Source organism: Vombatus ursinus, unplaced genomic scaffold, assembly GCF_900497805.2.
Source record: "Vombatus ursinus unplaced genomic scaffold, bare-nosed wombat genome assembly UNPS02009573.1, whole genome shotgun sequence".
Classification (NCBI taxonomy): Eukaryota; Metazoa; Chordata; class Mammalia; order Diprotodontia; family Vombatidae; genus Vombatus; species Vombatus ursinus.
Genome location: NW_020949351.1, coordinates 865979 through 879790, shown reverse-complemented (window position 1 = coordinate 879790; position 13812 = coordinate 865979). Strand labels below are relative to the sequence as shown.

The 13812-nt window shown below is 41.7% G+C and overlaps 1 protein-coding gene across 3 annotated transcripts in view; it reads left to right on the top strand.

Moving 5' to 3' along the window:
* Nucleotides 1-1248: 1248 nt before the first annotated feature.
* Nucleotides 1249-13812, top strand: part of PTPN2 (protein tyrosine phosphatase, non-receptor type 2) — a 98841-nt gene continuing 86277 nt past the window's right edge. The window contains exon 1 of one of the 3 annotated variants that reach the window (XM_027852354.1): nucleotides 1249-1446. In XM_027852354.1, the coding sequence (XP_027708155.1) occupies nucleotides 1378-1446 (69 nt within the window). In that variant the 5' untranslated portion in view covers nucleotides 1249-1377. The remainder of the gene's footprint in view (nucleotides 1447-13812) is intronic. The other 2 variants (XM_027852352.1, XM_027852353.1) reach the window with 2 other exon arrangements.

Genomic DNA, 13812 nt, shown 5'->3' with positions numbered 1-13812 from the left:
CCTGCTGCCACCCAGTTAAATATAAGTTCGTTGAGGGAAAGAATGGTTTCATTTTGTCTGTCAATCTCCACCACCTGTTTACACAGTGCTTTTGGCTTAAGGAAGGTGCTTTACATATACTATACTACATTATTCCCATTTTACAGATGTGGAAACTAATAGAGATTAAGTGACTCGCTAGGAATCACACAGCTAGAAAGTATCTGAGGTCTCATAGAGCTCTATCCATTTGGCCACTAGCACTGAGCTCTGCCAAAAAGGTTTAAATTTTTTAAAAAAGGACAAAAACTCCCCCACCCCCAACAAACCAGCAAACAGAAGCTGGCATCAGGACTGGTTTTGTGTACAGCAGCGTGGAAACCGATCTCCGATCTCCTCGCAGTTACACTAAGTGAAGATAACCCGGCCCAGCCTCCACAAACAATGAAAGGAGCCCCAGGCCACTCTCTGGGCCAACTGCACCGGCACCCGTAAGTTCCCTAGGAAAAAAAATCCCCGGTTCTGTCCTTATCCCTATAGACCGGGGGTGGGGAACCTGCGGCCTCAAGGCCACATGTGGCCCTCTAGGTCCTCAAGTGCGGCCCTTTGACTGAATCTAAACTTCTCAGTTCTCTTAATAAAAGGATTTGTTCTGTAAAACTTGGACTCAGTCAAAACGCCGCACCCAAGGACCAAGGCCACCAGTAACTTCGAGGCCGAAGGTCCCGACTCCCCCCTCTCCCCCCATACATACACTTGGAGTGGAAAAAGAAAACAAACTAGGGAAAGACCCCGGAGCGGCGGGGCGGGGCGAGACAGGGGGGGGCCCAGGGGCGGAGGCAGCGGCGCGCGGGGCCAGTCGAGACCCCCTTCAGTTGCTTTCCCCGAGTTTCTGCCCGCTGCTCTCCTCCACGCGGGAGCGCTGAGCCGCCTAGATCTCGGCGGTCGTCCAAGGGGCGGGGCCGACGAGAGCCTCGCTCCTCCCTCTTCCCACCTCCCGCCCCTCAGGATCCTGCGGCCCTACAGGGTGGTCTCTGGCGGCCCCGCCCCCTCCCCACCTGGGCGCCGATTCCCCGGGGCAGGGACCACTCCCTCGGCTCTCCCCCGACTGTAGAATCGCACCCTCCCCACCCGCCTCTTCCGCGCCAACTCAGCGTGCTGACGTTCTACGCTCCAGGTACTTTCCCCGCCGCAAGCAGCTGGTGTTCGGCGTCGTCGCTGGGGGTTGAAAGAGGGGGGAGCGGGAAGGAGGAGAAAGCAGGGAAAGCGGATCGCGCATGCGTTAAGCGGCCGCCGCCGGGGAGACGAGTGCGGCTCGCACTCGGTTGTTAAGCGAGGACGGGGCATGTGCCTCTCCGGCCGCGGCGGCTCTTCTCGCGCCAGGTCTGGCCCGCCACCATGTCCGTCACTATCGAGCGGGAGTTTGAGGAGGTGGATGCTGAGAACCGGTGGCAGCCCTTGTACTTGGTGAGTCTTAGGGGTTAATGCGGCGGCCGACGCCGCCTACTCTGAAGGGTCAGGGCTCGGGCTGTCCCTCAAGCCTCCCGTTCCCTCCCTCTTTTCTCCCCTCGCTAGGCGGAAGTGACCGAGCCGAGGCGCGCGGTCCGTCCGGGGACTGGCGTTCAGGTGCGCGCTCCGAGTGCGGGGCGGCGGCGGAGCGCGCCTGCGCCCAGTATTTCTTTTCTCTCAATAAATAAATAAATTTAAAGTAGTATACTCTCTCGACTGCGCAGGCGCAGAGATGGTTCCTGAGGTCGAGGAGGGGCCTACAGCGGCCTCTGGTGGTGGGTCGAGACTCGCTTGCTTTGGTTGGGCCTGGCACTAAACTCCTGGGAGGCGCTTTGGGGCGGGGAGGCTGGCATTGCCCGTGCCAGAGCTCCGCTGCATGCACATGGTCACAGAAGTCCAAATGATGTAGCTTCTCGCTCTTGCCTCCCCCCCAAGACTATTAAATTACATCTCTCCACACCTCCCTTCTGAGTGGGAGCAGCAGAGAGGGCCTGTGGAATCGGTCCTTACCTCGTAGCCCCGTAGTTTAGGCAAAACAAGTCAGGAGATGAGGTTGAGTGGGGTTTTTTTGTTTTTGTTTTTCTCTTGCATCCCATGTGGGTATCAGATGGAGGAGATGTGACCTCCATATGGCATCTTGAAAATGTTATGAAAAACGAGGTTAGTCGCAGTGCTTCCTTCACTTGTGAGTGTATCTGCAGTCTTTGATTCCCAGAGAGGCTGCTTGACCCTCAGGCTGTAAACACGGTAGCCATTTCTAAAATGAGCTCTGGTCCAAATGGAATTGACTTCACTTCCGTTTGTTTTGCATTAACTATAATGCATTTAGTGTAGTTACAGTTTTCCAAACTTGGGAGTAATTGGTAGATATTGCTGGGAGGGAAAAAACAAACTTTATCCGAGTTCGATAAACACTTTGTGTTTTTTTTTTTAATGGAATGAATGAATGAAGAAGCATTCTTCATTCAATAAGTACTTACTGTATACAAAGCACTGTGCTGAGAGTTGGGGATACCAATAGAAAAGTGCTCACATTCTTATGTGGGAAAGGACATATATAGGAAGTTGAAGCTGCAAAGTAAGGTGGAAAAGTACCATAGTCCTTAAGGTTTAGTGGCAAAACAGATGGTAATGTTTTATTTTTAATGTCATTTTTCACTAACAAAATCATATCAGCTTATGATATTGAACCTTTTGATAGTTTCAGGGAGTGTGGTGGCAAGAGCTGTCTTCTCAGCGTCTTTATTTTTTATTTTTTTGTTTGTTTTTTTAGGCAATTGGGGTTAAGTGACTTGCCCAGGATCATACAGCTAGTAAGTGTCAAGTGTTTGGTCAGAGCCGGATTTGAACTCAGGTCCTCCTGACTTTAGGGCAGGTACTCTAGCCACTGCACCCCCTAGCTGCCCCCTCAGCGTCTTTAGTAGCTGTGGCTGCAGTACCCCCACCAAAGCAGTTGACTGGCCACATCTTTGGGGGGTAGTGGGGTGCTGTTGCTTCTCAGAAAGATGTCTTAGTGCCTGGACTGGAAGCAGCACCTATGATCTGGGAGCTGTTTTTGAGGTATTCTGTATGTATGGGGGGGATTTTAAAAAATGATGCACACTACCTTTTAATTCAAGTAAAACTACAATTCATCTTTATCCAAGTTTCTATTCTCAACTGAACAAAGATTTGAAAGTACTTACTATAATGCAAGGCCTCAAGGAATACAAAGATAAGAAATAAAACAGTCCCTGCCCTCTAAGAGTGTACTGGCTGATCAGGGATGCACACAAATCATACACATTAGAAAGTAATTAAGTACATTGGAAGGGTTAACAATGGGCAAAAGATTCAAGGTAGAGAGGAGGGTTCTTTTAAAATGATTTAATTTTAACCCAAAATATGGCTTAGCAGACATGAGACAAGGGATGTGAGATGTTAACCTATACAGGGGAATTCCATTTTTTAAATTTCCTGTGTAACTAGTTGATTTTTCTTCATTCCTATTCTGTTAGAAGTAATAATACATAATAGCTCATTTCCGTATATCACTGTAAGATTTACAAGTGTGTTTTAGTAGTCGGAGGGCAACTAGGAGGCATAGTGGATAGAGTCCCTGATGTGAAGTCAGGAAGATGAGTTTCCTGAGTTCACATCTGACTTCAGACACCTACTAGCTGTGTGACCCTGGAGCAAGTTACTTAACCCTGTTGCCTCAGTTTCCTCATCGGTAAAATGAACTGGAGAAGGAAATGGCAAACCACTGTACTATCTTTGCCAAGAAAACCCCAGATATGCAGTTACGTAGAGTCAGACACAATTGAAAAACAACTGAACATAGTAGTAAGAGTGCTGGTTTGAAGTCAGAGGACTTGTGTTCAAATCCTGTCTCTGTTACTTGCTACCTCTGTAACCTTAGGTATGTCAATTTTCTCCTGGTTCTCATTTTTTCATCGATAGAATGAGATTGTGCTAGATGACTTAAGAGGTCCCTTTCAGTACTAAATCTATGAGCTTAGGTGAAAGCAAGATTCACAAGGAAGACTTGCCAGTAGTCAGGCCAGAGCTAGAACTTGAACCTGCTGCCTTCTTTACACTATACTAACCTGGGGTTTTTCAATGCCCTAATTCACATAAGTGTGTGTTTGATTGGAAGTAATGTCTTGACTTTTGAAAAATGCTTCTGATGATGAATTCTTGAATCATGGAAAACCTTAAATAAACTCAAGTGGATTCCAGTGAGAATTCAAGTGTGAGGTCCTCTTCTTCAGTTACTTTCAGTTCAGTAAAGTAACTGTTTCCAGTATGTTCCTGACATCAGCATGCAAATAATGCTCAAGAATTTATCTAAACCTATTGAGAATTAATTTGGTCAATACAAAACAGTAGATAGTCTTCAGATAATTTTGTTAATTTACTCAATGCCATAGTGTATCATTGTCATAGACCTATAAAAAGAATATATAGTAATAATGGCAGGAAGATGGAAAGTTAACTTTATAAGAGTTTAAGGGGAAAAGAGATTTGGGGATGAGGATGTAGAATTCAGTCATACTTGGCCATAAGAGTGGCAATGTAAAAGCCATTCAAGGAGCCAGAATACCCAGATTCTTATTCCAGCTTTGCTAATAGGGAGCAACTCACTTAATTCACAAACATAGATTTTTTTAAATCAACTTATATACAAGACATTAAATGAGATGCTGGGAGTACAAAGATAAAATAAAATTTTCCTGTGCTCATGGAATTTAGAGTTTAGTAGGGGAAGATAAAACGTGTTCATGAATATAATCCAAGGTGTAATATGATAACTCATGAGAGAGGTCCATCACCACAGAGTATTGTGAGAATTTTAATGATTGGGGAATATCTTCTAGCTGAGGTAAAATTAGGGTTCATGGAAGAGTTGGTTCCTGAACTGGTTCTTGAAGGAGGGAAAGAATTTCAATAGGTGGAAATTGGAAGTAAGTGGGATACATTGCAGGAATGTAAAAGGAAGGTAGTGAGTTTAGATTTTCTAAATCAGTTTGAACTTGAAATACATTTAGGCTTCTTCTATATTAATGGTACCCATACATGACTGGTTTGAAGAGCTTAAGGATAATAAATATCTCCAGAATTAAGGGAGTTAGAAAAATATTGAAACTCAGTAGAGGAACCTTGGTCTATTGTCATGCTGAAAAAGTATAATTTTTTTTACATAATTTCATATTTTTGAAGGAATCAAGTAGCATTAAATCAGTAGCATTGAAGTTTCTCTCTCAATATTTATTAGCATAATTTGGATTATCAGGGTTATAAGGAGTACAGTTTAAAAACATTGAACCTGATCTTTAAGGCATCTTTCAGGTCTGATTTTATGATTTTGCTCTAAATCAGAGGTTTTTAACCCTTTTTGTATGTCTAGTAAACCTGTTGGTCCCCTCCTCAGAATGATGTTTTTAAATAATTAAAGGAATTGCTAAATTTCAGTTACAGATTGATGAAAATAAAGATTTTTTTTTTTACCATCCAAGTTCATGGACCCCTTGGGTTAATAACTTTTTTTTTTTCATCAATCCCATTTCAATTCCTTTTCTTCTTCTTTTTCATGTTAGGCAACAGTTAAACAGCTTAGTGATTCTAGTTTAGATAGCTTGACAAACACTTGGTTGGAAGTACTATTAGTCTTTTGAAGGCATCAGAAGAGTACTTTGAAACAGTATTCAGAGTAACTTCCTTTCTAGCCCTTTCCAGACACTGTGTACTCTATTAGGCTGGGGTATTAGAAGGAATGAAAATACATATGAGGTTTTGTGAGACTGGAGAAGAGAAGTGAGAAAAGGGAAATGGGAAAAAACGCAGTCAGTGACTTAAAGTATGGAAAAGTGGGTAGCTGTATCTAAAATAACCCCTTCAACTATTAATTGATCTAGTCAGAAGGCATTAAGGGTTTACATGCCAGGCATGGGGATACAAAGAAGGTCAAAAACAGTTCCTGCCCTCAAGGAGGTCATATTCTAATGGGGAAGACAACATGTAAATAATTATGTACATATAAGATATATACAGTACTAATCAGAGGTAATCTCCAGAGGTAATCTCAAAGCTCTAGCATTGAGGTAGAACAGAGAAGTTTCTTGGAGAAGGTAGGATTTTATCTTTGACTTGAAGGAAGCTAGAGAAACTCGGGAGGTGGAGATTAGAAAGGAGAGTTTCCCACATGGGGGAATGGACAGTGAAAGTGCCCACAAACGGGAGATTCGAGTGTTATGTACAAGGAACAGCAAGGAGGCTGGTGTCACTAGATGAAAGAGTGGGTGGGTGTGGGTAGTGCAGGGAACACATATGAAGGCCTTTATATTAGATCCTGGAAGTAACAGGGAGCAAGTGAAATTGAATCACTTGGGGGAGTGTGTGCAGTGGGTAAGAGAGAAATGGAGACATAAACTTGGGCTTTAGGAATATCATTTTGACAGTAGAGTGGAGGATGGATTGGAAAGACTTGAGGGCAAGAAGACCAGATAGCAGACCATTTCAGTAGTCAAAATGTGAGGTGATCAGGGCCTGTTTCAGTATCACAAGATAGAATTGCTAGGAATTGGCAACAGATTGGATAGGTGGGCTTAGGAACAGTGAGGAATATAGAATGAGGTTGTGAGCCTGGGTGACTAGGAGGATGGTGATGTCTTCAACAGTAATGGGGAAGTTTGGAAAAGGAGAGAGTTTGGGAGGGAGAAAGATGAATTCAGTAATAATGCACATTTTTATTCAATAGTGTGTCTTAGTATTTGTCCCTACAGGTCCATAAAGATTTTTTGAATTAATATGAAAGTAGACTTGACAAGTCCTCCCTGCCCTGCCAAAAGCATCTCCTGCACACATTCTGACAATTAGATACATTTAAAGATTTAACAAATTCTGTGTTTAAATATACCATTGTCCTCCCCTGTCCCCATTTCACTCCCCTCCCCCTACAATTAAACCTATTAATTATTCTCAATTTAGGGTCAATTACTTTTATATGATTGCTTTCCTTCTATAAATAACTACTCATTGAGGTCAGTAACACTGAAGGGATTGGAATTTTGATTGAGAGGCATAGTTTTGGAGTTTGGGGTGCCCTAGTCAGAGATTTGCCTTCAGCATGTGTTTTTTAGGTTGCTGTGGTACCCAGGTAGGAATCTTAGTTCTAGTGTAAGGAAGAGAATGGGGGTGCGGGTGACATGGTTTGGAGATAATCTGAAAGTGACTGTTTTCTCTTAAACACTCCAGTCATACTTCTTTAGTTTCTCCTATGTCCATTTAGCTCTCCTCTCAGACCTAGCCTCTTCAATGGACTATCTCTTGCAGCCCTGATAGCTGACCTTTGTATAAGTGCTTTAAAGTTTGCAAAGTATTTTGCATACATTAACTTAAAAATGTAAATATTTTTTAAGTGACTACTACTGTGTGCCTGGTTCTGTGCTAGCAACTAAGGATACAGATACAAAGAATGAAATAATCCTCCCTTATGATAAGCTTATATCTAATGCGGGAGAAAAGTACACATAAAAATATATACAGCATAAATATAAAGTTAATAAATACAAAGTAGTTAAATGCAAGGTAGTTTGGGAGGGAGGAGGCTAGCATTTGGAGGTATTGAGAGTGGCTTCGTGTAGAAGATGGTAACTAACCTTCATCCTAAAGGAAGAGAGGGTGTCTGAGACTGAGATAAGAGTAGTGCATTCCCAACTTGGGAGTTGGCTAGTGCAGATGGAGTGGCTAGACAGATGGAGTGAGAGAAACAGAGGCCATATCAGTGAGATTGTAGAGTGTGGGAAGGGGTAGTAATGTTGACTGGGGTGGGAAACACAGGTTGGGGTCAGGTTTAAAAGCTAAATAAGAGTTTATATTTTGTCTTAGAGGCAGTAGGAAGGCCATGGAGTTGGTTGATTTAGAGGAGTCACATATCAGATCTACCCTTAAAGAATTGTGTTGTCTGTCTTTGGAGGGTGGCTTGGGGGGGATAGAGACTTGAGGCAGGGAGTCCAGTTAAGAGGCTGTTGGAAGAATCTAGGTTAGAGATGAGGAAGGCTTTAATTTAGGTGGTAGTTATATGAGTGGAGAGAAGGGGCTGGATGCTAGAAATGTTATTTAAACCTTACAACAACCCATTGAAATAAATATTACAGGTATGACTTAGTCACATAGCAAGTAAGCGTCAGCAGCAGGATTCAAGCCTAGGTCTTACTGCCTCCAGACCTACATTATGATCGCTAGATACCACCACCCTTCCTAATCTAACTTCTTTTTATTCCTTAATTGAATCTGTTTTTCTTTGATTTAAATGGAGCAGTAGTTAAAATGTCAAGGCATAATTTTGATCCTTTGGGATGGAAAGAATCTAGTCCTCAGATTTTTAGGTTCAGAAGTTTATTTTCTGAATAATCCCTAAGAAATTGATTCACACTAAACGAATACAGCCAAGTACTCATAGTCATTTTATTAACATTAGTACTTAAAAGATCTGATTTTTGTGGACTTTCATTGATAAAGATTTAAACCCCTCTGCCGCTTAGATTAGATTACTTTGTTAACAGTTACCTTGATTGAAAAACTTACCACCTTGCATCCTTGTGCTGACTTGTAATTTATTATGAGAAATATTGAAAAGTGGACCAGACTTTTGTATAGTATGAACTAGCGGGTGCATCTTTTTCTTTGTAGGGAACCTAATTGGTGAACTAAATCAATATCAGAAGACTGCTTGGCAAATGTAGGATAGAGCAAAGGGAATTGAAAGGTGTAAAGAATACTTGGATGAAGAAATAGTAACTGGATTGAGTGGCTCATCTTCTTTAAAGGGATTCCTGGCATCCTTGCTGTTTATGTAGACAGTTCAGGACACTCATTAGCCCAGACAATATTGGGGAAACACTGACTTAATTAATCCAACTTTTTTCTTTTTTACAATCCATCAGAATTATTTGTCATTGCAACATCTCTTTACTTTTTATTTGAGCATACAGATAATATGTTACTCCCGAATTAATAGGTAGTTTTTTACTGGTTACATTTTAATTTAGTTGTTTCTTGGTGACACCTAAATTGCATCAGTAATGAGTATCCAAATCACCCACATTACTTGTGGATATATTCCCTGAAAATAGCCAGGCTTCTTGAATTTTTGACATGGATTTAGGAAGGTGTGAACTTGAATCTTGCCTTGACACACTAGGTATGTGTCAAGTTACTTACAAGTTTAAGACCAGGACAAGTTACTGAAGCTCAAGAAAGCCCGGTTTTCTCATCTGTAAAACGAGAATAGTGATACCTGTAGTGTTTGCCTCATAGGGTTGTGAATTTCAAATGAAATAATGTACGTAAAAGCTGTTTGCAAACTTTGAAGTGCTGTATAAATGTCAGCTGCCATTGTTGATGTTCACTCATTCAGTTGTGTTTGACTCTTCGTGACCCCATATGGGGTTTTCTTGGCAAAGTAAATTATTTTTACTGCCATAGTAATTTATTATTATTGGAAGCTGAACTTCAGGAAGCATTGATTAAATATGTATGCATGGTACCATTCAGGATGTTGGAGCAGATAAAAGATTAAATTAGAAATGGTCCCTGGCCTTATGGAGCAAATGGTACTTCTTGAGAAGAATAATTCTGTCCTTTTGTTAAACTTGTACCCTGATTTTAGAGTCCATCTCGTACTTTACTTGTACTGTTACTTTAAAGTTCAAGACAAAACAATAAAATTCATTTGAAAGAATAAAAGTTTTAGAGCTAAGGGTTCTTAACCTGGGGCTTATGAACTGTCTTTTTTTTTTTTAAACGATAACTGGAAAATTTGATAAGCAGAAGGCAAGAGCCTTCACCAATTTTCCTCTATAAAGGGGTCCAGGACATAAAAAATTTCTGGGGGCAGCTAGGTGGCGCAATGGATAGAGCACCGGCCCTGAAGTCAGGGGGACCTGAGTTCAAATTTGGCCTCAGACCAAACACTTGACACTGACTAGCTGTGTAACCTTGGGCAAGTCACTTAACCCCAACTGCTTTTAAAAAAAAAAATTTCTGGCCTATGATCTCAAAAGAAGAATTTTTAAAAGTAAGACTGAAGGGAAAACAGCTTTTCTAGACCTCAATTATACTATAAAGTCATGATCATCAAAGCTTTTTGCAGTGTTAAAAGCCAGTCTAAATTAGGATGAATCAGAAACAAAATTCAGTAATCCTTTGTTCAATAGTCACAACAAGAGAAATTAACTTGGAAGAAATCCTTATTTGATAAAAACTCCTAGGGAAATGGGTAGTTTGTTGAAAGTGAGGTTTAGAAAAACATCTTATTCCAAACTGTTGCAGTTTAATATTTAACAATCAATAAGCACTTACTGAGCAACAATGATTACCACTACCACTACCACCACTACTTCACACCCCTGTATTAGCTGTTTTGGATCCAAAGTCAAAACTAAAATAGTCCCTGCACTCCAGAAGCATACATTTTATAGGGAGAGACATGCACACATGCAGGTATTTACATCTATGTCCATCTATCTAATAAGGTAATTTTAGGAGGAGAGGCATTAGCTGGGTGAATCCAGAAGGCCTCATGTAGGAGGTGATACTTGAGCTAATCTTTGAAGGAAGTTAGAGATCCTGAGGTAGAGGTAAAGAGGGTTCTAGGCATGTAGGACAGCCTTTCCAAAGTCATGGAGATAGGAAATGGAATGTCATGTGCTGGTCAGCATGGGTGGTTCATAAAGTATGTAAAGGGAAATAATGTATAATAAGCTTGAAAACATAGGTTAGAACCATATTGTGAAAGACTTTAAATGTTGAACAGGAGTTTCTCCTTGATCTTAGAGGCAGTAGGGAGCCATTGGATTTTTATTGAGTAGGAGAATAACATGGGCAAACCTTTGTTTTAGAATTATCAACTTCTTGACTGTGTTCAGGATAGATTACAGGAGGAGATGACTGAAGGCAGTGGATAGGACTAGAGGCTATTAGAGTAGTCCAGGTGAGAGATGAAGGCCTGAACTAGGGTAGTGGAGGTGTAAGTGGAGAAAGGAACAGGTGTGAAAGATATAGGGGTAGTTAATGTCGGCCATGGATAACACCAAGATTGCACAACTGGGTGATTGGAAAAGGGATGGATTTTTGAGAGAAGATAATGATTTCTGATTTGATGAATTTGAGGTGCCAATGGCACATCCAGTGGGAAATGTCCAATGGGCAGTTAATGATTCAGAGCTGGAGCTCAGGAAAGGCCTGGATATGTAGATTGTAGATGTGGGAGTCATCTGTATGGAGATGATAATTGAACCCATTGGTGAGGTCACCAGAAGAGTGTGTTATAGACTGAGTCCATTACAGATGTGTTACTTAACCTTAACTGGGTCCTCACTGCTACAGGGCAATCCCTTTAAATCTCCCTAATTAACTCAACTCATCACAGCACCTCTTCAAAACTCCATCAAACCTCCCATAGCTTACCCTCTTCCCACTCTCTCAGGTGAGAGCCTTGCCTTATATTTTACTGAAAAAGTTTAGAAAATTTGCCAAGAGTTCCTCTTCTCCCTTCCTCAAATTACATCACTCACATGCTTTCTACCAGTCTCCTCCTTCACCCCATCTCAAATGAAGAGGTGGCCCTTGTCAAAGCTAATCCTCCTTCTTTACATATACAAGTGATCCCATTCCATACCATCTTCTCCAAGAGATTGCCTCTTCTATTATTCCCCATTCCCTCACTTATCTTCAGTCTCTCCTTGTGCACTGACTGCTTCCCTACTGCCTACATAAATGTCAGTGGCACCCCATTTTCAAAAAACTCTCACTTGATCCATCCATCCCTACTAACTTCCCATAACTCTCCTGCATTTTGTGGCTAAACTCTTTGAGAAGGCTGTCTACAACTGGTGCCTCTGCTGCCTCTCTTGACTGTCTTAACTTTTTACTGCCTTGCTTCCAACCTCATTCAACCAAAATTGATCTGTTAAGACCTTTTCTCAATCCTCATCCTTCTTGACCTTACTGTCGCCTTTGATACTGTGGATCACCCTTTATCACTCATCGTCTTTATAGGTTTTCTGAACACTACTCTCTCCTGGTTCTCCTCAGCTTTCTTTGCTTTTTGTCCAGGTTGTACCTGCTAACCCTGGGTGTCCCCCAGGGATCTGTCCTGAGCCCTCTTCCCTTCTCCTTCTATACTGTTTTACTTGGTGATCTCATCAACCATGTATTCAATTATCATCTCTGTGCTCATGAATCTCAAACCTATTTCTCCAGCCCTAAACTTTCTGCTGACCTCCAGTCTCACATCTCTAACTGCCTAGTAAACATTGTAAACTGGTTGTCCCATAAACTTCTTAAACTCATTATGTCCACAATTGAGCTCAATGTCTTGACCATCAAGCCTTCCCCACTTCCAAACGTCCCTATTACTGGGTTGTTTTTTTTTTTTTTTGTTTTGTTTTTTTTTAGGCAATTGGTGTTAAGTGACTTGCCTAGGGTCACACAGCTAGTGTCAGGTGTTTGGTCTGAGGCTGGATTTGAATTTAGGGCCGGTGCTCTATCCACTGCGCCATCTAGCTGCCCTTGTCCCTATTGAGGGTACCACTAGTCTCCTGGGCATTTTCTCAAATATGCTCCCCTTTTCTCCTCCGACATTGTCACCACCACATCACCTCATGCCTGGACAATTGCAGTAGCCTTCTGGTTGGTCTGCCTGCCACCGATCTCTTCCCCCCTCCACTCATGCTGAACTTGGCTGTCAAATTGATCTTCCTAAAGTACAGGCCTGACTTTGTTACTCCCTCCTATTCAGTGAATTCCAGTGGCTCCCAGTCACCTCCAGGATCAAATACAAAATCTTCTGGCCTTCAAAGCCTGCCCCTTCCCCGCCTCCCCTCCTTCTTTTCAGTCTTCTTATTCCTTATACCCTACCACATACTTTGCAATCCAGTGACACTGGCCTCCTTGCTCTTCTTGAAAAAGACCCCCCATGTACTGACATGAGGTATTTTCACTGACTGTACCCCATGTCTGAAACTCTGCCTCCTGCTTCCGTAACTTTTCTTTGGATCCCAGCTAAGATCCTGCCTTTTCTCTGTTTGTTATTCCCAATTTATTCTGAATATGGTTTGTAGTTGTCTACATATTATTAGAATAAGAACTCCTTGAGGGCAGAGACTATCTTTACTTTTTTTTATATCCCCAGTGCTTAGCATAGTGTCCATCACATAGTAGGTGCTTAATAAATGATGATTGATTAAGAAGAGGGTCTAGGACAGAGCTTTGGGGAAGGAGTATACCCTTAATTAGAGGGTGAAGTTTAGATGATGATCCAGGAAAGGAGACTGAAAACAGCTTTATAGGTAGGAGGGAAACAAGAAGGAATAATGTCATAAAAACTCAGAGAGAAGACTGTAACAAGAGGAGGTGTAATGTGCTGCAGAGAGGTCAAGAAAGATGAAGATTGAGAAAAGATCATCAGATTTAGCAATTAGAAGATCACTGGTAACTTTGGAGAGAACAATCTCTCTTGAGTAACTAGATTACAAGAGTAAAGAAATGAGTGAAAGTGGAGGCAGTCAGTACACAGCTTTTTTTTTCTTCTCTCCAGGTTTCCTACATTCTTTACTTGTGTAGGTAATTTTTTTATCTGACTCTACATTTAGTCCCATTAAACTTCATATTGTTAATTTCCAAGCCTATTATTTCATCTTGCTGATTTTCTGAATCCTTATTCTCATCCAGTAATATGCCTCTTCTTCCCAGTCATGTGATAATCCAGAAATGTCTAAACTGTAGAAAAAACACTGGAACAGAACTGGGCTAGTGACAACCTAATAGTTCTATACTTGT